Here is a 25036-nt window from a genome sequence, read left to right on the forward strand (position 1 = left end):
ATCAACCGTAGTGGAACGGTGGAGCAGACTCAACAGGCCAACTGGCCTAATTCTGCTTTTGTGTCTTATGGTCTCTTACGACACTTGTGGGCAGCCCAGTACAATACACACTGATTTGTTTTGATGCAAATACAGCTCACTGAATGTTTCGATGTAAGTGTGACAAATAAATATATTCACAAACTTGAGGCTCTGTAGATGCTGGAAATCCAGAGTAATAAACACAAAATGCTGGAGAAGTTCAGTGGGTTAGGCAGCGTGTATGATGAGAAATAAACAGTTGATGTTTCAAGCAAAGATCCTTTATCAGTTGGTCTTAGCCCAAAACATTTGACTGTTAATTCCTCTCCAGAAATAAAGCTATTCGTTTTCTTCATCTTGGTCGTCTTATTTGCTGTCAACTTTACCATCTTCATCTTCTCTGTCTCTGTCTCCTTCACCATCATTGTTGTTTCTTTCATCTTCCAGCTTTCCTATGTGGTGTTTTGTATATCTAATTAAGGTTATGTTTGAAACTGTTTTTACTTCCACTTTATCAAGTTACCTAATAACAGTGGAGCTGGACTTGTGTAACATGTTGCGGCCCGCTACAACTACCCAAGGAGGAAGGCGTTGGAGGCAGCATGCGGTACAATAAATGGTGCAAATAATTGTCTTAGATGTTTTTCTTGTGATCGAAACTCAGTTGAGTGGTATATCATAACTAGGACTCTCTTGATCTATTTTGTCGTAACAAAAATTATCTAGATAGCTCCCTCATATCTGATATCAATTTACCAACAATCCTCTAAACTTTGTCTTGGGTTTTGTCATCCTGTCTAAAGTATTGTCCATCCCATATCCCCTTTTCATACCTCTTTACTTGTGCTGCCACTTTCATGACTTGTACTCTAAGATCCTTCTGTTTATTGCCCTTCTCTTAGGACCATAGCATTTACTGTGCATATCCTGCCTTTGATTGTCCTCACACTTGGCAGGATTGTGTTCCATCTGCCGTTGCTCCACACAACCTTCCAGTTCTTCTACATCTTTCTGTACCCTTGAGCAATCCTCCTCGCTATCTCCAGTACTAATTTCGGTGGTCATATCTGCTTCATTTGCATCCTAGCATTAATGTATGCCACAAACATTTAAGGCCTTTTAACCTAGCAATTTAAAATTTTAAACAGGCACTGTTTATGCTCGAACAGCCTCTGATTCTTATTTTTTTTTTACACAGGATTGTAAGATTCTATTAACTGATGTGCAGTGTTTAAAAAAAAACCTGCTAAGGTGCCAAATCTAATGAAAAAGGTATTTTTCAACAGAAATGTCTTCCTGCTGGTTTTAAAACAGGTCCTCTTTTAAATAGCATGTTTTCCAAAAATCCTTTCCCTCATAAACAACAAAGCTTCTAGTATTAAATGGTTCAATGTGAAGATTATGTTTCAGCCAAACTTTGACTAACTTAGCTAACAGCATATATTATAAAGCAAATTGAGTGATTAAGTGAACCTTAACAAACATAAAAAGATAGCAGGTAAACTTGCAGCATAAGGAACAATATTATAAGCTTTAAACCAAATAAAGTCGAAGTAAGTTTATTATCAAAGTACATATGTGTTACCATTTACTACCTTCAGATTAATTTTCTTGCAGACATCTACAAGAAAATAAAGAAATACAATAGAATTTATGAAAAACTCTACATAAGGACTGTCGGACAACCAATGTGCAAAAGAAGGCAAATAAAAAATAAATAATACTGAGCCCATGAGTTGTAGAGTCTTTGAAAGTGAGTCTGTAGGTTGCGAAATCTGTTTGGAGATGTAGTGAGTGAAGTTATTGACTCCAGTTCAGGAACCTGATGATGATTAGAGTAATAGAACACCAGAGCACTGAAACAGGCCCTTGGGCCCATCTAGTCTGTGCCAAACCATTTATCTGCCTAGTTCCATTGACCTGCACCCACACCATAGCCTTCCATACCCCTCCTACCCATGTACCTTTTGAAATTTATCTTAAATCGACCTAATATCCCTAGTCCTGGAAGCTCATTCCACACACTCACCGCCCTCTGAGTGAAGAAGTTCCCCTTAAACATTTCATTGTCACCCTTGACCTATGACCTCCAATTGTAGTCTCACCCAACCTCAATGGAAAAAGTCTGCTGCATTTACCCTATTTATACCACTCATAGGTTTTGGCAGAACTTCAGATGGGAAATCTAAAAATCCATGCTTATCGACATTCTTTTCCCATTGTTTCTAATTAATGCAAATCAGACTGCCAGTCTTCGTCAGTCCTTACGAAAGGTCTCGGCCCGAAACGTCGACTGTACCTCTTCCTAGAGATGCTGCCTGGCCTGCTGCGTTCACCAGCAACTTTGATGTGTGTTGCTTGTCAGTCTTCATGCTCCCTATCTTGTTTTATCTGTCTTTATTGTGTTTTCTTCCACTCTTCCCCCTCCCCCTTCCCATAACTTCCCTCTATCATTCACCTGCCACTGTCTTCCAACTCTTTCTCTCTCCAGCCTGACACTACCCATCTGTCATCTCCTACCCCTGCTCCATTCACCAATTACTATAGGCTCCTGTCTTACCACTCCCCACTTTATACTGACCATCTCAGCCCTGATGCAGTGTTTTGCCCCGAAATGTGAATTCCTTTCCATACACAGATGCTACTCAACTTGCTGAGTTCTTCCAACAGATTGTTTGTGATTTTCAGTAAGTTGGGTAGTGCTCCTAAGTTGGGCCATAAGATAATACAGCTTCTTGACTTGGTAGGATTGGTGGGGTCATCCAATACCTCAAGTGTAGGGGTCATTGCATGGTGGGGTGTAGCTAGGAGAGAATGCAAAGATTTGACTTTTGATGGTTGGGGGAAAGGAAAAGAATCACATGCTCTTCCTATCTCTGTAGTAAGGAATAGGCCATTCAGCCCCTGATGCCTGCTCTGCCATTCACCAGGATCATGATTGATCTTTCGAGCTCTGTCCTGCTCTTCTGCGCTAATACCATCTCTTGTAACTCTCTTAATACCTAAAACTTACCAGTCTCTATCTTAAATATACTAGGTGACTGATCCTCCACAGTCCATTGGGGTAGAGAATTCTACAGGTTTACAATCTCCTGGAAGAAGAAGTGTCTTTTTATTTCTGTTCAAACAATACAGTACCTGCAAATGCTAGAAAAACTCAGCTGATCAGGCATCTGCGTTTTTAATAGTTTCAGCATTTTCTGTTTTTATTTCTTATCTCTGTCCTGAATTCTGGTTCTGAACAACCCAGTCAGAGGAAACATAACTCAGAATCTGACCAGTCCACTTGGCTTTCAGTAAAATTGACTCTCACTCTCTCAAGCTCAAGATCCACCCACTCTGCTCAATATCTTCTCTCATTTCAAATCCAGCATTGAAGGAATTGATGATCTAGATCGGGTGGACAGCCAGGAACCTTGGGGCAGAAATGGCTAATATAAGGGGCATAATTTTAAGGTGATTGGAGGACTATATAAGGGGATGTCAGAGGTGGGTTTATTACACAGAGAATGGTGAGTGGGTGGAATGTGCTGCCAGGATTGGTGGTAGAAGCAGATATATTGAGGACATTTAAGAAACTCTTGAATAGGCACATGGATGAGCAAAAAATAGAGGGATATTTAGGAGGTACGGTTTAGGTTGATTAAAAGATCAGTATAGTATTGTGGGCCGAAGGGCTTGTGCTCCACTGCTCTGATTTCTCTGAAATTTGACTTTGTTTGTTTGTTTATAAATATGGCGCAGAATAGGCCCTTCTAGCCCTTTGAGCTATGTGCCCAGCAACCCCCAGCAAACCTGATTTAACCCTAAACCAGTCATGGGACAATTTACAATGACCAATTAACCTATCCAGTACATCTTTGGACTGTGGGAGGGAACTCCCGACACCTAGAACTATATAGCGTCATGCTAACCGCTACACTACCATGGCACCCTTGTCTTCTGTCACTTTCTAGATGTTGATCTTCTCTGAATTTAATTGCTCCATTTCTGTAGCAACTAAAGGTCACTGTTCCTGAATTTCTCTGTACCTTCCTGCTTCTCAAAAAACCTCTTTGACTAACCTTCTGGTCATCTGTCCTCGTGTCTTGTATGTTCAATGTTAAATTTTAATTGAAGCTGTTTCTGTAAAGACATACGGGATATGTTGCTACCTTGAAGTTACTGTAAAAATGTCTGTGAGCAAACTTATTTTGTATGGCATCTAGCTGCAAGTAATAATCAGGAAGCAAATGTAATCCTTAGGCAATATAATCCTATTTTAGTGGTAGCTTTAAGATTGAAAAATAGTACCTCAGTTAAAGAATATTTGAGTGTTTTACTCTTGAACTCAGAGCTAGAACTAGAGTATTGCAAGTATGTATTAGATTGGATTTTAACATAAGAAACTGCAGAATTGAGCCTTACAAATCATAAATTAAATAGCAAATAACTTGGGACCTTTTGTGGCTTTATTTTAATGTTGATGAGTTGAGATCTAAAGTTCGCTCCATCAGAGTATTGCGGCATTCACCACATAAAGACAACAACTGTTCAAGGAGCCTCACCACTACCCTGAGCCTTGAAGAGTGGATGACAAGTGTTTCCTCTCCAGCAAAGCTTGCATCACGAGGACTGATTTCTGTGTAACACATACAAAATCCTGGAGGAACTCAGCAGGTCAGGCAGCATCTATGAAGACTCTGTGAGCAGTCAATGTTTTGGGTAGGACCCTTCATCAGAAATGGAAAGGAAGGGAGGAGAAAACAGAATAAAAAGTTTGAGGGAGAGGGGAAGGAGTACAAGCTGGCAGGTGATAGCTGAAAGCAGGTTAGGAGGAAAAATGGGGTGGATGGGGAGATAGGGGTGGAGTGAGCAGCTGGGATATAGGTGGAAAAGGTAAAGGGCTAAAGAAGGAGGAGTCTGTTGGAGAGTGGGCCATGGGAGAAAGGGAAGGATGAGTGGCACTAGAGGAAGATGATGGAAGGGATAAGAGGGAAGCCAGAATGGAGAAAGAGAGAAAGATGGAGAGGGAAGAGACTACCAGAAATTTGAAAAACCATTGTCATGCTGTCAGGTTAGAGGCTACCAAGGTGGAATATGAGGTGTTGATCCTTCAACCTGGGAGTGGGGTTATTCTGAAATATAAAAGCACTGTTTCAAACAAAATGGTGATGGAAACTTAATCAACCACAACACTCTTATTGAAAGAGATGGAATCAAATAGACTCCTACAACTAATGTGACTTTCTATACTAAGTTAAGTACAAGAGAATAGGAACAGGAGTAAATCACTCAGTCACTTAATCCTGCCGTGCATTCAGTATGATCATGACTGATCTGCCCAGGCCTCAGCTCTTCTGTGCCTCTTCCAAATAGCCCTCAGTTTCCTAATCTTTTAACAATAGATCCATCCAGTAGCATAGCCTCATAATTCTCTTGAGTAAGTTACTAAATTTGTGTAGCCAATAAGTAGGAAAAGTGTGTTTGTAATTTTCTAAGTACCATAAATGTTTCTAGACAAATGCATTCCTTGATCAATAAATCTAGTTTATCACTGTTGGCTATATTTTGCTTTTGTATTGTAGAGCACAAAGGGAATTCAAGATCTGCTGGAGATTGCCAAAGAATCAGTTCCTTATGACCATTGGTCAAGCACTCCTTTAGTATTAAAAGCCACGGCTGGGTTACGGCTTTTACCTGGAGTAAAAGCCCAGCTTTTACTAGACAAGGTAACCTCCTTATTGTATTTATTAGCATTGAATAAAGTAGTTCGTTTAGAAAATTCCCATTATGCCTATTTATAGGATATTGTTAAAAAAGTAAACCATGCAGTATTCGAATCAGTCTTTCAAAGGTTGTAATCTTTAAATGCTACAGTGAATTCTTTTTTCATGGTTCTTTGATTTCCAAACTGTGAACCCTGCTTATTTAAATAACAAATGAATCACTTGCATTCTTTCCTCTCCTAGCTTGAAACTCCTTTTACATATAAGCATAAGAATTGGGAGGAGTAGATCATTCAGCTTCTGCCATTAAATAAGATCATGACTGATCTGATTTTAGCCTTGGCTGTACAATAATCCTTCGTTCTTTTTATTGTGTATCTTTGTACCTTTGGGGTGAAGCATTCAAAGACTTTGCTTCCACTTCCGTTTGACAGAGTCCCAGAGATTAATGACCCACTGAGTGTAAGAAACTGACTCACTGAACCCACTCGCGCTCTCTCACTCAACAGGTACAGTGACTTGAAATAAGAACAGGAAATGCTGGAATTACTCAAAAAGTCAAGCACCATCAGTGAAGATAAAAACAGTGAACTGTCATGATCTTTCATCAGAACCTATTCTGATTGTATGCTTTACCTTACTGTACAAATGATGTACTGTATATAAGCATAAACCAAGTAGTTAAAATGTTGAATGTAGGTATAATCAATTTATTTTTAAACAGATAATCAAAAGCTATAGCTTCTAGGATGTTATCTGATGTTAATGCATCACCCCATCTACTTGTCTGTTCAGTATAATGTGTATGTATCCTTGGATGTTAGGCTCTGAGCTGTGATCTTTTTTGAAACACAACGATGTGATAGCCACAACATCATTCCTGCTAATTTCTAACTGCACTATAAGATCATCTATGTTACATTCATATATAACACCTTGAGCCCTGTATTCATCAACCTTTTCAATTTTGTCTCCGTGTAGTCTGAAGTTTTTTCCCTTTCTCAAATTTTTTCTTATTCTTTATTCTGCAGACTTGAGTAACCTCTCCTTCACTCTCCTCTATTTCTTTATTCATACTTTTCCAAACTGTTGTACCCACCCCCTACTAAGTTAAAAGCCTTATCCACAGACAGCCCTAGTTATGTGATTCACCAGGACCCTGGTCCCAGCTTTGTTTAGGTGGAGCCAGTCCCATTGGAATAGCACCCTCCTTCCCCAGTACTGGTGCAAATTCAAACCCAGTTCGCCCACACCGATCTATGAGCTATGCATTTAACTCTCTGATCTTATTAACCCTGTGCCAATTTGTCATGGTTTGGTTGCTCATCCTTCCTACAGCCCCACGCTCATCCACACGAGCAACAATCTCAGGCTTGTTGGGCAAGCAGAGGGGCTGAGGATCCTCTAGCACTATTTCTAGAATCTCCCTATCTGCCTCAATCACAGTCACGGTCTTGTCCCTGGCACAGCCAGAATTTGAGGAATTTAATCTAATGTGCATGACTTGCCTCCTGAAACACAGTATCCAGGTAGCTCTTCCCCTCCCTGGTGCATCGCAGTGTTTGAAGCTCAGATTCCAGGTCATCGACCCTGAGCCCGCGCTCCTGAACACTTGAACCCAGAGCTACAGCGTGGTCCACCAACACTCACATCACCTGATCCTGCATCCCTGCTTTAATTAATTGTTATTTGATGTCTTTTTTCAGTTAACTACTTCATAAAAAGAACACTACCCGTGCCTCCTTGCCAAAGCCTCAGTTCCCCACTCTAACTCTGTCCACTCAGACAATGGCTGCTCTGCTTAATCCTTACTGTTTATTGGCCCAAGTGAAATTCACACACAAAGCAAGACTTGTTCTTTTCAATGATCTCCCATCCACTGCTACCAACCTTATAGTTCCCACACCCCGCACTTCCCGTTTCTACCTCCTACCCAAGATCCACAAACCTGCCTGTCCTGGCCGACCTATTGTCTCAGCTTGCTCCTGCCCCACCAAACTCATTTCTGCATACCTCGACACTGTTTTATCACCCCTTGTTCAATCCCTTCCGACCTATGTTCGTGACACTTCTCACGCTCTTAAACTTTTCGATGATTTTAAGTTCCCTGGCCCCCACCGCTTTATTTTCACCATGGATGTCCAGTCCTTATATACTTCCATCCCCCATCAGGAAGGTCTCAAAGCTCTACGCTTCTTTTTGGATTCCAGACCTAATCAGTTCCCCTCTACCACCACTCTGCTCCGTCTAGTGGAATTAGTCCTTACTGTTAATAATTTCTCCTTTGGCTCCTCCCACTTCCTCCAAACTAAAGGTGTAGCTATGGGCACCTGTATGGGTCCTAGCTATGCCTGCCTTTTTGTTGGGTTTGTGGAACAATCTATGTTCCGTGCCTATTCTGGTATCTGTCCCCCACTTTTCCTTTGCTACATCAACGACTGCATTGGCGCTGCTTCCTGCACGCATACAGAACTCGTTGACTTTATTAACTTTGCCTCCAACTTTCACCCTGCCCTCAAGTTTACCTGGTCCATTTCTGACACCTCCCTCCCCTTTCTAGATCTTTCTGTCTCTGTCTCTGGAGACAGCTTATCCACTGATGTCTACTATAAGCCTACTGACTCTCACAGCTATCTGGACTATTCCTCTTCTCACCCTGTCTCTTGCAAAAACGCCATCCCCTTCTCGCAATTCCTCCGTCTCCGCCGCATCTGCTCTCAGGATGAGGCTTTTCATTCTAGGACGAGGGAGATGTCTTCCTTTTTTAAAGAAAGGGGCTTCCCTTCCTCCACTATCAACTCTGCTCTTAAACGCATCTCCCCCATTTCACGTACATCTGCTCTCACTCCATCCTCCCGCCACCCCACTAGGAATAGGGTTCCCCTGGTCCTCACCTACCACCCCACCAGCCTCCGGGTCCAACATATTATTCTCCGTAACTTCCGCCACCTCCAACGGGATCCCACCACTAAGCACATCTTTCCCTCCCCCCCTCTCTCTACATTCCGCAGGGATCACTCCCTATGCGACTCCCTTGTCCATTCGTCCCCCCCATCCCTCCCCACTGATCTCCCTCCTGGCACTTATCCGTGTAAGCGGAACAAGTGCTACACATGCCCTTACACTTCCTCCCTTACCACCATTCAGGGCCCCAAACAGTCCTTCCAGGTGAGGCAATACTTCACCTGTGAGTCGACTGGGGTGATATACTGCGTCCGGTGCTCCCGATGTGGCCTTTTATATATTGGCGAGACCCGACGCAGACTGGGAGACCGCTTTGCTGAACATCTACGCTCTGTCTGCCAAAGAAAGCAGGATCTCCCAGTGGCCACACATTTTAATTCCACATCCCATTCCCATTCTGACATGTCTATCCACGGCCTCCTCTACTGTAAAGATGAAGCCACACTCAGGTTGGAGGAACAACACCTTATATTCCGTCTGGGTAGCCTCCAACCTGATGGCATGAACATCGACTTCTCTAACTTCCGCTAAGGCCCCACCTCCCCCTCATACCCCATCTGTTACTTATTTTTATACACACATTCTTTCTCTCACTCTCCTTTTTCTCCCTCTGTCCCTCTGAATATATGAATATACCCCTTGCCCATCCTCTGAGTCCCCCCCCCGCCCCCCCCCCCGTCTTTCTTCCCGGACCTCCTGTCCCATGATCCCATGATCCTCTCATATCCCTTTTGCCAATCACCTGTCCAGCTCTTGGCTCTATCCCTCCCCCTCCTGTCTTCTCCTATCATTTTGGATCTCCCTCTCCCCCTCCAATTTTCAGATCCCTTCCTCACTCTTCCTTCAGTTAGTCCTGACGAAGGGTCTCGGCCTGAAACGTTGACTGTACCTCTTCCTAGAGATGCTGCCTGGCCTGCTGCATTCACCAGCAACTTTGATGTGTGTTGCTTGAATTTCCAGCATCTGCAGAATTCCTGTTGTTTGCTTTTCAATGGTTCCTGTTTTTTGTGCCATGTGCATATAAAAATGGGCATTAGTAACTCCATTTAGTAGAACTCATCTGTTGTCACATTTTATGGCTGCCGAGAAGAAATGCAGAGGTTTAACTTCTAGCACTACTATACTCTGAGCTTGTAAATGTATGTGTTTATTGAAGCATGTTGGATGCAGCCATTCACTGTCTGCTAAATAGCTAGGATCAAAAGTACAATTGGAAAATGTAATTAAAGTAATTCTTCTGTGTTTTTCTGAATTCCTTCTTCCAGGTGAAAGAAGTCTTTCAATCAAGTCCTTTCCGAGTGTCAAATGATTGTGTTAGTATCATGGATGGGACAGATGAAGGTAGGGTACTGACTGTTATTTATGTCTAACATGCATATACTTGGTTAGTTAAGTGCTGCTGATGCATTTTCTGATTATGCAAGGATAACTGAAGAACAGGTTGCAAGGAGAATACATAGATCCTGCAAAAGGACAGTGATCGCTTGGGGATGGGTCTTAAACAGGTGCAGTAGACATTGTTCACATGAACCTTCGCAAGGCTTTAGACAAGGTCCTGCATGGTAGAAGTGTCCATAAGGTGAGATCCCATAGGATCCAGGGTGGGCTTGCTAAATGGATATAAAGTTGTTGGTGGAAGGAGTTAGAGGTGGTAGTGAATGGTTACTTTTCAGATTGAAGGCCTGTGACCAGCGGTGCACTGCAGTGATTGGCGTTGAGTTCCCTGTTCTTAGGCATATACTGTTTATCAATGATTTGAATGAGAATGTAAGCAGTATGATTAATAATTTTGCAGATGACACCAAAGTTGGTGGTGTGGTAGACAATGAAGAAGGTTGTCTAAAATTACAACAGAGTTTAGATCTACTGGGAAAATGGGCAAAGGAATGGAAGGTGAATTTTAACTCAGACAAGTGGGAAGTTAAATCAAGGCAAAAGTTACTCAGTGAATGGCAGGGCTTTGGAAAGTGTTGAAGAACAGGGAAAGCTCTGGGTACAGTTACATTGTTCCCTGGAAGTGGCAAAACGGGTAGCAAAGTGGTGAAGGAGGCATCTGCCTTCATCAGATGGAGCATTGAGTACAGGAGTCGGGATGTCATATCACAGCTGGTCAGACATTGACGAGACCACATTTGGAATATTATGTGCACTTCTGATCACCATACTATTTGAAGTGACTAAGCTTGAGAGGATGCAGAAACGATTCCTAAGGATGTTACCACTGACTTAAGGGCTTGAGTTATAAGGAGAGACTAGATAAGCCGAAACTTTTTTTTTAATGGAGCAAAGGTGTGACATTAGAAACATAGAAAACCTACAGCACAATACAGGCCCTTCGGTTTATAAAATCATGGGGGAGGGAAATTGTATAACATGAATGGATTTTTACCAGCGTAGGGGGAATCTAAAAATAGGGGTCCTAGGTTTAAGGTGAAAGGAGAAAGTTCTAAAGAAGATTTTAGATAGGTACATGGAGCTTAGTAAAATACGGGGCTATGCGGTGGGGAAATTCTAGGCAGTTTCTAGAGTGGGTTAAATGGTCGGCACAACATTGTGGGTCGAAGGGCCTGTAATGTGCTGTAGATTTCTATGTTCTAAGATCTAAGGGAAAAGTTTTTCTCACAAAGGGTGAAGGTTATACAGAATAAGCTGCCAGAAGTAGTACAATTACAAATTTTAAAAGGTATTTGGACAGGTATATAGATAGGAAATATTTAGAGCGATGTGGGCCAAACACAGGCAAGTGGGACTAGTTCAGGAAGACAATTGGGTCAGCATGGATGAACTAGGCTAAAGGGCCTGTTTCTCTGCTTTATATCTCTGACCATCTGAATGACCGTTTCAAGGTACGATGCCATTGCAGATAGCAGAATGCTATTACAGTTTGAAGCATCGGATTTTCAATTTCGGCACTGTGAGGAATTTGTACGTCCTCCCCATGAACACGTGCATAACCTCTGGGTGTTCGGTTTACTCCCACGTTCCAAAGTCGTACCAGTTAGTAGATTGATTAGTCATTGTCAATTGTTCTGTGGGTTGCAGTGTGCTGCAGCTCGTTGGGACTGAAAGACCTGTTCCCCACTGAATTTCTAAATAAAATACATTTTTAAAAATTAAAAAATAAGAATTGATCAATTGATGTGGAAAATATAATACCAATGTTTACCTGTTACTGGTAGGATCCTGTATTCTATTGTCCAAATATAGTTTTGAGTAGTCTTCCAGATGTACCTGTACCATGCAGCTTAATTTTACTTATCTGTCCTGTAAAATCATAACTATATATCTGTAAGTACATCAGAATGGGGCAGAAATGTGATCTAATTAACTTTGACCATGGAATGATTGTTGGTGCCATACAGGGTGGTTTGAGTATCTTAGAAACTGCTGAACTCACTTTCATGCACAAGTCTCTATAGAGATGATTCCCAACGTTTTTTATGCCATGGACCAATAACTATTAAGCACGGGGTGGGAACCTCTGCTCTAGAGATTACAAAGAGTGGTGCGAAAGACAAAATAAAATCCAATGAGTGCCAGTTCTCTGGGTGAAAACGTCTTGTTATTGGGAGAGGTCAGAGGAGAAGGATAAAAAAGGTAAATTTGCAGTATCTGGACCAAGGGGAACAAAAATATGCAGATAAACAGTTTTTTTCAAAGAGCTATGTTTCCTGTGATTCTATGATGTGAGTTAAAATTTCAAATGTTTTCTCCTGTGCATATCATACTTCAATAGTTTCAATAGGTACATTTAATGTCAGAGAAACGTATACAATATACATCCTGAAGTTCTTCTTCACAAACATCCATGAAAACAGAGGAGTGCCCCAAAGAATGAATGACAGTTAAATGCTAGAACCCCAAAGCCCCCCCCCAGCTCCCCCTCCCATGCATTAGCAGCAGCAAAGCAACTACCCCTCCCCCAAACCAACATAAAAAGCATCGGCACCCTCCACCAAGCACTCAAGCATGCAGCAAAGCATCAATAAATACACAGACTTGCAATACCCCAAAGACTACTCATTCACCCAGTTTTCGACATACCAGAGGCTCTCTCTCTCCCTAATAAGGACCTGGGACCTGAGGCTCCTGTACCTCCTTCCTGCTGGCATCAGTGATAATTGAGCATGGCCTGGAATGTGAGTGTCCTTAGTGATGGATTCTGCTTTGTTGTGGCAATGCTTTTTTCTACAAGTGCTCAGTGTTCAGGAGGGCTTTTCCTGTGATGGACTGGGCTATATCCACTATGTTTTGGAGGATTTTTCCATTCAAGGGCATTAGCATTTCCCTAATAAGGGAAAAAAAAGAGGTGTCCCTGTTTCACAGCGAGAGGGGAGACATAAAACAACTTGCTGATTTATGGTGTTAAAAGTCTGTTGTGTTGATTTTTCCGAGCTCTGTGCCCAAAGAACTCAGAAACGCTTCAAACATTTCTCAAATTTTACATGCAGAATTTTAATGTAAATTTTTTTCATTTTTATTATTTTACTATCAGACACAATATGATGGTCTTTCCATCAGTAAATACTTGCTTTCTGATTCTTTGCCTACTTTCCTGTAACTAGTGCTTTGGAATTGCAGGTATTTCAGCATGGATTACTGTCAACTTTTTAACAGGTAAGCAAAAGTTGAGTTTTCTTGCTGATGCTTTGTGAATTCTACAGAAATGAGTTTTCCTGACTGTTAATGTTAGTGAATTAATCGTAGGAGATTGTAATCCTAATGTAGCCAAGATGTTTTTGTTTAGTTACACATCAGTTGTGTTTTACCTGGCTGAATCCATGTGAAAGTCTCGTGGGCAAGTACAAGCATTAAAGAGCTTAGGCAGCTCAATGTCTATGAACGTTGCCAAGAATTAGTCACTTGTTTGGTGTACCTATTAAATTTGTACTGTATACCTAGCACGCCCTGTTTAGATAGCATAATTTCTGTTGTACTCCTCTCTTCTTGATAAACTACTACTTATCTTTGTTAGAGTTTCTTCTTCTCCCCTTTTCGATGATGAAATCATTTTCTTGAAATCGTTCCAGTGTTCTGCCAAATTAGACCTCTTCCTTGTTTTTAATGTTCTATGGTTTTGTCTTAAGTCCCTACCCGCTTCACCTGTACTTGCTTTTTAAGGATCACCTTGGTGTTCCTGTAAGCATTTCTCACGTAGCAGCAGCCAGATCCTTCAGGGTGTCTCTTGTTCCTTATATACATGTTCCCTTGAATTGTATGGGTAGTTGTTGATTTACCACAAGCACATTCAATAAATCTGCACTTTACGGGAAGGAATGAGGCTACATGCTCTGGTTTCAAATACGTTCTCGGGGGAGCTTGATTTTTGTTTGATTATTGCAGTACCAATTGAAGTGTATTCATTTCAGACAGCTTGCAAGATTCAAAGCAAGATGCTGTTGGAATGCTTGACCTTGGGGGTGGTTCTACGCAAATCACATTTTTGCCCCACAGTGAGGTATGTTTTGAATATGAATATCTAACTTGTTCCATGAGTGGCGATCAGAGTTGTGACCTGCCTGAATGTGATTAGTCGAACGTAACTTTGTTTCATCCAATTTTTTTTCCCAGGAGTATACATGTATAATGTGTAAAGTAAATACAATCGGGACGTCTCTTTCTCTACGTTCATTTACCAGCACTCCAATATGTTCCCTTGCAATAACGCAGTGACACTCATTGGGTTTCAGGAGCTTTGCGGGGCGGGTAGGGCGTGGCAGCAGCAGATCCCTAAAATTTGCTCCTTCCCAAAAAGCATTTGTGGTGGAGCTTCAGTGTGCCCCTCAGCATGTACCCTGGAATGTAGCAGTCAGCGTTTACCTCGTACATTGTAAACTGGAAGACCAGTGGGTTGTAGGCAGGCCAACATGTGTCTGTCACTGAGCGGTATAAATTACTGCTAAAAGCTATGGAGTGCAAAAGTCCTTAATGTTCAGCTCTCTTTGAGGCTAAGCTAATTTATTTTATTTTTAAAAGTGTTATGCTGTATTTAACCCAACACCACTTCAAATCACACTTATTTCAAGGTTTGATATGGCACTCCAGCACCGTGCAGTATAGCCTGAGCAAGTAAATGTACCAGTGGTTTGCAAAAATGCTATTGAGAACTGCTCACAACACACACTTCCAGAGTCCAGGCATCTCCCTTTTAAAAAAAACTACATACTGTTTCCAGAGTCCATACACACCTTCCTTTATTAAAGCTCCATACTGTTGCCGGAGCTCAGACAAATCCCCCTTTATAAAAACTACATTCTGTTCCCAGGACCCATACACACCTCCCTTTAAAAAAAACTACATACTGTTCCCAGAGCCTGTACACACCCTCTTTATAAAAACTACATACTATTCCCAGAGCTCATACATATCCCCTCTTTGTAAAAACTACATGCTGTTTCCAGAGCTCATACATATCCCCCTTCATAAAAACTACATGCTGTTTCCAGAGCCCATACAATCCCCTTTATAAAAACTACATACTGTTTCCAGAGCTGATAAACACCACCCCTTTATAAAAGCTACATACTGTACACAGAGCCCATACAATCCCCTTTATAAAAACTACATGCTGTTCCCAGAGTCTGTACACCCCCCCCCCCACTTCCCAGAGCCGGTACACACCCCCTTTAGTAAAAATTACATACGGTTTCCAGAGCTTGTACACACCCCCCTTAATAAAAACTACATGCTGTTCCCAGAGTCTGTACACCCCCTCTTTATAAAACTATATTCTGTTCCTGGAGCCCATAGACACCCCCTTTATAAAACTACATACTGTTTTCATGGCAGGTGTTGATACATCAAAGCTAGCCAAAGGTCAGTTTGGCAACTGATTGTCCATAAGACCATAAGATATTGGAGCAGAATTAGGCCATTTAGCCCATCGAGTCTGTTCAGCAATTTCATCATGGCTAATCCATTTTCCTCTGAGACTCAATCTCCTGCCCTGCCCACCTGCCATCCCCTTATTCCTCAATGCCTTGACCAATCAAGAATCTTATCAACCTCTGCCTGAAATATACATAAAGACTTGGCCACCACGGTTGCCTGTAGCAATGAATTCCACAAATTCACTACCCTCTGACAAAAGAAATTCCTCCTCATCTCTGTTCTCAAAGGAATGGAAATTCTGTGGTCTTCTGTTCTTAGACTCTTGACCATAGGAAACATCTTCTCCACATTCACTTTCACCATTCAACAGGTTTCAATGAGGTTGCCCCTCATTCTTTTGAGTTCCAGTGAATACAGGCCCAGAGCCATCAAACACTCTTCATATGACAAGCCATTCAATCCTGGAATCATTTTTGTGAACCTCCTTTGAACCCTCTCCAGTTTCAGCTCATCCTTTCTAAGATAAGGGGCCCAAAACTGCTCACAATACTCCAAGTGAGGCCTCACCAGTGCTTTATAAAGTCTTAACATAATATCCTTGCTTTTATATTCTAGACATCTAAAAATGAATGCTAACATCACATTTGCCTTCCTCACCACAGACTCAACCTGCAAATTAACCTTTAGGTCAGGGTTTCCCAACTGGGGATCCGCGAGAAGTCGCTAGGGGTTCTGCGAGAGATCGTGATTAAAAACAAACATCATTTTTTGAATTCCACGTGATTCTAGCTCTCACGATGGTGGGCAGTGACCGAGCAGCTCCGTTAGCAATCTCAGTAAAGGTCACTCAGTCCAGTAGGACTGTGTTTGTTTGATCGAGTCCATTCTCAGTTTTCGATGCGAGATGGGGAGGCTGTTGATAATTGCTGAGCACTGTATTGCATGGAGGGGAGGACGGTAGGTTGGTGGTGAGTGCTATATTGTACGGGGGGGGGGAACAGTAGGCTGATGAGGAACGTGAAGTGTGTTTTCAGAGCATTGAATGGACTTGCCCAACTTGGGCTGTGACGTTAGCCTCTCCCTCCCAAATTACCTCCCCCAGCTTCTGCTAATGTCGACTGACTTATGGGAGCGAATAAACTCTACTGGTGTAATAGAAAATTGGAGGGAAATTTGTGTTCCAAAGAAGGAATTTTTACACACCGTAAAAAGCTGCTGGTCTGCCACTTTGCTGTTGCTGTAAACATTGCAAAAGGTGGATTGTGTAGGTTAGAAGTAAATTGTGAAGTTTTAGTATATTTTGTAGTTTTCTCATTTAGTTATTTACTTGTTTTTTATTTTCTTAATCCCTGTGTTTTACAGATATGTCCAATGTGGCTATATTTTTATTCATATTGCTTTGGCTTCTGGTTTTTAGTGACTTCCTATTCAAAATTGTCAATCAATTTTCATGTTGTAAATAGCATTAATTGAAATCAATTTACAATCATTTTAAATTAAATCTACTCAGCCTACTTATAGAAAAATTAAATCCCATTTTAGCTTAAGCCAGTTATTAACCGAAATTTGTTATGTTTGCCTTATGAGTTTTTAAAATTTATGAAAAAGAAAGGAGGAGGTAATTTCAAGAAAGGTAAGCTAAGCTTTACCTGCTTTTTCAAGAAAGGTTGGCTAAAAATTCATTGTCTACTCAAAAGAGCATTGACAATTATTTTTGGATTATTATCTCTACAACTTGCTGATCAAGTTAACATACCATGAGCTGTAGATAAATAATTTTAAAAGGTTGAGAAAGGCTGCTTTAGGGAATCCTGCACAAGGACGCCCAAGATTTTTGTATTTTCTCTCTATTTAGAAAATAGTCAACCCTTTTACTACTTCTACCAAAGTGCATGTCCATACACTCCTTAGCACTGTATTCCATCTGCCATTTCTTTGCCCATTCTCCTAATCTAGGTCCTTCTATAGCCTCTCTACTTCCTCAAAACTACCTGCCCCTCTACCAATCTTTGCATTGTCTGCAAACTTTGCAACAAAGCCATCAATTCCATCATCCAAATTATTGGCATATAACATTAAACCAGCGGTCCCCAATCACTGGGCAGCGGACCAGTACCGGGCCGCAAAGCATGTGCTACCAGGCCACGAGGAAACGATATGAGAGTCAGCTGCACCTTTCCTCCTTCCCTGTCATGCACTGTTGAGCCATTACGCACGCGAGGTCATTACCCACGCGTCATCCATGTCAGCGCAGGAAGGAGATCAACTCCTGGAGCTTGCAAATGACGACGGGCTGAAAAGTATGTTTGACATAACATCTCTGCCGGCATTCTGGATCAAAGTCAAGGCTAAATATCCTGAGGTAGCCACGTAAGTACTGAAAACGTTGCTTCCATTTCCAACATGCCTTTGCAATGAATGCAGCAAAAACTAAACCAGAATAGACTGGACATAAGGAACCCCCTTCGAGTATCGCTGTCTCCCATCACCCCTCGATAGGACCGTCTTATTGCAGGAAAACAAGCCCAGGGCTCCCACTGATTCAGCGATATTGGTGCGTTGCAATAATTTTGTATGTTCATACGGGGAAAATATGTGCTGTGTGTTTAATATACAATGTTATGATGCTATTGACTTACTTATATAACCATTACAGCACGGAAACAGGCCATCTCTGCCCTTCTAGTCTGTGCCAAACGCTACTCTCATCTAGTCCCACCACCCTGCACTCAGCCCATAACCCTCCATTCCTTTCCTGTCCATATACCTATCCAATTTTTCTTTAAGTGATAATATCAAACCTGCCTCTACCATTTCTACCGGAAGTTCGTTCAACACTTACTTCAAGCTCCCCTGATAATTGACTTATCACTATTTTCATGCGAGGAAAATATGCGGTGTGTGTTTAATATTAAATTCATTAGATAAAGACTTTTAGAAACGAAATTGAGTGTATTAGCTACTTATCTATATTCCGGTCAGGATTAACACCCCCCCCCCCCGAACAGAATTGCCAAAAATGATTTGTAGAAAGAGAAATCGGCACGTACATGCATGCGCATTGGTGCCCGCGCAAGGCTTCATGGGCATTGTAGTCTTTCTCGGGGTAAACACAACGTATTTGACTGCTACTGTTGTCCGTTGGTACCCCCCCCCACCGGGTCGGCCAGTCCGCAAGAATATTGTCAATATTAAACCGGCCCGCAGTGCAAAAAAGGTTGGGGACCCCTGCATTAAACTAATTGGTCCCAACACAGAGCCCTGTGGAACACTATTAGTCACCGACAGTCAACCAGAAAAGGGTCCCTTTATTCCCACTCTTTGCTTCTTGCCAATCAGCCACTGGCTTATCCTTGCTAGAATCTTTCCTGTAATTCTATGTGCAACCCTCGGTTCGGCTAGCGGCTTAATCTAGGGGAAGACAGCCCCCGGCAAAATCTTGTTTGGATAGATGCTGCGTGATGTGTTCCCTTGTTACAAATCAATACCATGAAATAACAAACAATACACAATATGCAATAAATGATTGAGCTTTGTAATTCTTAATTTGACTATATGGTTAGTAAAGAAACAATGAAAAGGGGTCCATTCTCATGAAACAGTCTAATGCGCAATGTTGGAGCTCACGGTTCCATCCATTTGTTCCCCATCAACCTCTGAGCGTAGCCAACTCTCGGACCCTCACTTCAAATCCACTCTGTCTGGCAGTCTACCAGCTCTCTCCATTTGTGTCTTCCGTCTTCATCTCTCCCCAACAAAAGACAGCAAAATCCCTGCTCCCAAACCCACAAGAAAGAACAACATGCCTCTCATTGGATAGCACACATTCCAAAGCCCCGTTATCTCTAGTCATAACCCAAACATTGCTGCTACAGAGAAACCATTACCTTAGCAGTGAAACATTACAGAGAGGCTATCTTAACTTGTTAAACAGCCTTGTGTGGCATCTTGTCAAAGGCCTTCTGAAAAATCCAAGTACACCACATCAATTGATTTTCCTTTGTCTATCCTGCTTGTTATTTCTCCAAAGAATTCCAACAGATTTGACAGACAAGTTTTTCTCTTGAGGAAACCATGCCGACTACAACCTATTTTATCATGTGCCTCCAAGTACCCTGAAACCACACCCTTAACAGTCGACTTCAACATCTTCCCAACCACTGAGGTCAGACTAATTGGCCTAATTCTGCCTCCCTTCCTGACATTTGCAATTTTCCAATCTTCTGTAACTATTCCCGAATCTAGTGATTCTTGAAAGATCATTACTAATGCCTCCACAATCTCTTCAGCTACCTCCTTCAGAACCCTTGAGTATACACCTTCTGGTCTAGGTGTCTTGTCTACCTTGAGAACTTTCAGTTTCCCAAGAACCTTCTCTCTAGTAATAGTAACTTCACACACTTCATGATCTCTGACACCTGGAACTTTCATCATACTGCTAGTAACTCCCACAGTAAAGACTGATGCAAAATACTTCACGTGCGTTGCAAAATACCTAATCAGTTTGTCCACCATTTCCTTGTCCCCCATTACTACCTCTCCAGCATTGTTTTCCAGCGGTCTGATATCCACTATTGCCTGTCTTTATGTATCTAAAGAAACTTTTGGTATCCTTGTAAATATTATTGACTAGCTTACTTTTGTGCTCCATCTTTACCTTCTTAATGGCTTTTTTTAGTTGCCTTCTTTTGATATTTAAAAGCTTCCCAATTCCTCGACTTCCCACTAATTTTTGCTTTATTATATGTCTTCTCTTTGGCTTTTATGTTGGCTTTGACTTCTCTTGTTAACCATGGTTGTGTCATCTTGCCTTTAGAATACTTCTTGCTCTTTGGGATATGTACATCCTGTGCCTTCTGAATTGCTTCCAGAAATTCGGCTACTGCTGCTCTGCCGTTAACCCTGCCAATGTCCTTTTCCAATCAATTCTGGCCAGCTCCTCTCTCATGCTTCTGTAATTCCCTTTACTCCACTGTAATACTGATACATCTGATTTTAGCTTCTCCTTCTCAAAATTCACGGTGAATTCAATCATATTATGATCACTTGTCCCTAAGAGTTCTTTTACTTTAAGCTCTCTAATCAATTCCAGTTCATTGCACAGTACCCAATCCAGAATAGTTTATCCACTTGTGGCTCAACCACGAGCTGCTCTAAAAACCCATCTTGTAGGCATTCTAGAAATTCCCTCTCTTGGTATTCAGCACCTGCCTTATTTTCCTAATCTACCTGCATATTGAAATTCCCCCTTGACTATTGTAACATTGTCCTTTTAGCATAGATTTTCTATTTCCCTTTGTATTTTGTAGCCCACATCCTTATTACCATTTGGGGGTCTGTATATAAGTCCCATCAGGGTCTTTTTACCTTTGCAGTTCCGTAACTCTGTCCAAAATGATTCAACACCTTCCAACCCTATGTCACCTCTTTCTAATGATTTGATTTATTTTTTACCAACAGAACAACACCACCCTTTCTGCCTTCTTCCTGTCCTTTTGATACAATGTGTACCCTTGGACATTATGCTCCCAGCTATAATCTTCTTTCAGCCGTGATTCAGTGATGCCTACAACATCATACCTGCCAATCGGTAACTGTTCTACAAGTTCATCTACCTCATTCCATGTACTGTGTGCATTCAAATGCAACACCCTCAGTCCTGTATTCACCGTTTTCCATTTTGTCTGCTTTTTACATTGCAACTCATCCTGTTGACTGCAGTTTTACCCTATCATTACACATTCTCACCGTTCTGTAAACCAACTACCTCATCTTCAGCACTATCACTCCTGTTCCCATCACCCTGCCAGATCAGTTTTAAACCACCTGAAAACTCTAGCCTGCGTGCCTGCAAGGATATTGGACCCCCTTGGGTTCAGTTGTAACCTGACCTTTTTGTACAAGTTGTACCGTCCCCAGGAGAGATCCCAATGATCCATAAATCTGTACCCCTGCCCCTTGCACCAGTTCATCAGCCACACATTCACCTGCCAAATTGTCCTATTCTTACCCTCACAGATACAAGGCACAGAGAGCAATCCAGAGATTACTATCCTGGAGATCGTGTTTCTCAACTTTCTATCTAGCTTTCTAAAATCTCTCTCCAGGACCTCCTCACCTCTTGTCTATCTATGTCATTGGTGCCAATATGTACCAAGACTTCTGGCTGCTCACCCTTGCCCTTAAGATGCCATGGATCGGATCAGAGACATCCCTGATCCTGGCACCAGGGAGGCAACATGCCATCCAGGTGTCCCTATCGTGCCCAAAGAACCTCGTCTCTGTTCCTCTGACTAAGGAATCTCAGTACTGCAGACCTCTTCACCTCTCTGCTTTTCTGAGCCACAGCACCAGACTCAGTACCAGAGACCCGGTAACTGTGGCTCCCTATTGGTAGTTCATTCCCCCTCAATATTATCAGAAGTTGTATAATTATTATTGAGGGGAACGGCCACAGGCGTACTCTGCACTGGCTGTGCACTTCCCCTCCTTCTCACAGTCACCCTGTCTCCTGCAATTTAGGGGTGACTACACCCTTGTAGCTCCTGTGTATCACCTCATTTTCCTGTATGAGTTGAAGGTCATCGAGCTGCAGCTCTAGTTTCTTGAAATATTTTCTGAGGAGCTGCAGCTTGATGTACATCCCACACACAAGACGGAACACTGCCCCTGGCGCCATTCTCACTAAACTACTTGGCCTAACAGATAAGGAACAAACAAATCAGAACAGAGAGAATAGCTTACAGGATACTTTACCTCGCCTAAGCCTGATGAGCCAAAGCCACTCCAAAGACTGGCACGCTCAAAAGAATGGCCACTCTGCTCGCACTTGAGTTATTTTTATCGGCCCCTTCTATTGAATCCCTCTTGCTGATTGGTCGCTCCTCAACTCAGAGAAACTGCTGCGAGACTCTGCCTTTAAAATCTTGATCACCGTCCTGGTTAAAAGGTTGTTCTTTTTACGCACCCCTGAGGTTGATTGTCCAACTCAGAGAAAACTGCCGCGAAGCTCTGCTTTTTAAATCCTGAACGTGGACCTGACTGACAGGTAGCCCTTTTTACACACTGCCTCTTGCTGATTGGTCGCTCCTTCACTCAGATAAACTGCCTCGAGACTCTGCCTTTAAAATCTTGATCGCTGTCATAGTTAAAAGGTTGCTGCTTGACGTTGATTGTCGAATTATTGTTTGTTGTTGCTCTCTGATTTGAAGTTAGTTTGCCCGTTTACTCCACATAATACTCAAAAATGCAAATCTCCCTGTGTATATTTTAAGGAACTCTTTGGTTTGATTAGGGGACATGTGGTTCAAGCCATATTATGCTATTACATGTTCACTCAATGTCCTTCGGAGTAGATAAGTTAATAAGACAGGTCACGTTCTTCAAAGCGGGAACTGATACATTAATGAGTCTCCTTTTAACAGACTAAAAAATCTTGGGTTGGTTGGGAGCTAGGAAAACTAAAAATCAACCCAGACTACACAAGCATTTTATTTCAGAAGAAATATGTTAATGCATCACTTTAGGATTTCAGGATAGCCAGGGTTACGATGTTAATACAAGGATGCTCAAGGCTCCACATGTGCAGGAAGTTTAAAGTTCTGAGTTCTAAGTCTGGCCAAAGTTAGAGTTTGGGAAGGGTGAAGCCGAGGAGGGATTGGAAAATAATGTAATTTTAAGCTGTCCCATATCAGAAACCAGTGCACCAGAAAAGGAGAGGGTGGAGGAATGTTTCAGCCCATAGTTTTTAATTCTCAAAAGAACATACACACTGAAAATGGAAAAACTTGTATCTCAATACTTTCTTGGTATTGTAAGAATTTATGATAACTCTAATTTATTTCTGTTCTTCCCTGTGCTGACAATATTTGATATTTATTCAAGGTATAAGTGTGTTCATTTGGCACTATTAAAATTGTTAGTTTAATTTCACTGTATAAATTTGCACAAATAGTGTATTTCATTCAATGAAAATTATTACTGTTCTCATTGTAATGAAGTATTACCAGGCTCTGCTGCCATCTATTGGGCACAGCTTTCAGTACAACAAAGAAAACGTTTACTAAGGTAGAATCTTGAGGATTGCCTTGCTCAATATTATGGAAGTTTTGATTGGTACAAACATAATTCCAGTTCAGTGTTTTGTTGCTGTCGCCCTGACAAATTTATTCAGCAATATCCATTTGATCTGTGAGGAAAAGTTGCCATTACCTTGCAAAGATCAAAAGATTATTTTATGAACAGAAGATTATATTGCATTTTGGTATTCCTTTAGATTTAAATTTTCTAACCAATTATGATGTGCTCTGTTGAAATCAGCCTGGTTGAGATTGTACGGTCAAGTGAGCTTACTGCAGAATGGCTGTATTTCTGTCAAAGATCACTACTCAATGTGCAGAAAACTCATTAATATGCAAAAAAGTGTTTGTAAAGGCTAGTGTTAAGTTCCTTGAAATTTCATGAAGTGAAATTTCAAGTCACTTCTTTTGAATCTGTGAAAGATACCACAGAAATCAAATAGTGTATGATGGGAACAACTATTGATGCTGCTGAGTTGGTCTTTGGGAGTGAGGGTGGTGGTGAAAAGGGTGTTGTATGTTGGATTAGAGCTGATCGTCAGCTGGGACACCAGTAGTGTCAATAACTTATTGGTTTGTATTTACTCCACAGTAACACAGTTTAGAAGAGGTGACCTCTTCAAAGCTGTTATTGCTCTATTTCCAGAAAATAAGGATATATGCGTTGTTGTTATTGAGTGCCGTCATGGTGACCCCATGGATAGTGTAGTTAACAACAGGGCTTTCATAGCAAGATACGGAAGTAGACTGCCAGGCTTTCTTTCGCACAGATACTGCTGCTGCCCAGGTTGGGACCCGGCACGACCATCCACCTCCAAGTCCAGTGTTGGATTAACATTCGGTATCCAAGTCACTTGCATACCGAATGTTAATTCAGGACATGAATGTCGAGGGACTTGTCTGCTGTACAATACTCTCCCATTTGAATGACTCACTGACAGAAAGTTAACGAAGGATACACGTAATCTACCAAGGAAGTCAGGGACAGCAGGTGAACAGGAACACCACCAGCAGGTTGAGATCCAGGTTTTACACTATTCTGAATATATCACTGCTATTTTATGGCTGATGTGTCCAAATCCTGGAACTCCCTCCTCTCAGCACTGCTGTGGGAATATGTTCACTAAAAGTATCACAGCAGATCAAAGTGATGGCTCACCGCAGGAATCTAGGGATTCAATTTAAATGTTGGCCTTGGCAGTGAAGACACCAAAAAAAAAATTTAACAAATTAACTTCATTTTGCTTAGCTTTGTAAATTGGATCTAATTAGATTGCACTGGGAAAATAACTAACCTGATGTTGAAAGCAGATGTCTTATTGTCTAGCATCTGCAGAATCTCTTGTGTTCTTGCTGATAATGCACACTTTGAGAAGATTCTCTAAAAACAAGATGTTTTATCAATTAATCACTTAACATGCATATATATTTGCA

General features: G+C 41.6%; 1 protein-coding gene across 5 annotated transcripts in view; it reads left to right on the forward strand.

Moving 5' to 3' along the window:
- entpd6 (ectonucleoside triphosphate diphosphohydrolase 6) overlaps positions 1–25036 on the forward strand; it is a 77488-nt gene that overhangs the window by 34236 nt on the left and 18216 nt on the right. For 4 of the 5 annotated variants that reach the window (XM_072265666.1, XM_072265668.1, XM_072265664.1 and 1 more), the window contains 4 exons: positions 5589–5732; positions 9959–10034; positions 13275–13310; positions 14063–14151. In XM_072265666.1, coding sequence (XP_072121767.1) covers positions 5589–5732; positions 9959–10034; positions 13275–13310; positions 14063–14151 — 345 coding nt within the window. The remainder of the gene's footprint in view (positions 1–5588; positions 5733–9958; positions 10035–13274; positions 13311–14062; positions 14152–25036) is intronic. The other variant, XM_072265665.1, reaches the window with a different exon arrangement.

Source organism: Mobula birostris, chromosome 8 (genome assembly GCF_030028105.1).
Source record: "Mobula birostris isolate sMobBir1 chromosome 8, sMobBir1.hap1, whole genome shotgun sequence".
NCBI classification, from domain to species: domain Eukaryota; kingdom Metazoa; phylum Chordata; class Chondrichthyes; order Myliobatiformes; family Myliobatidae; genus Mobula; species Mobula birostris.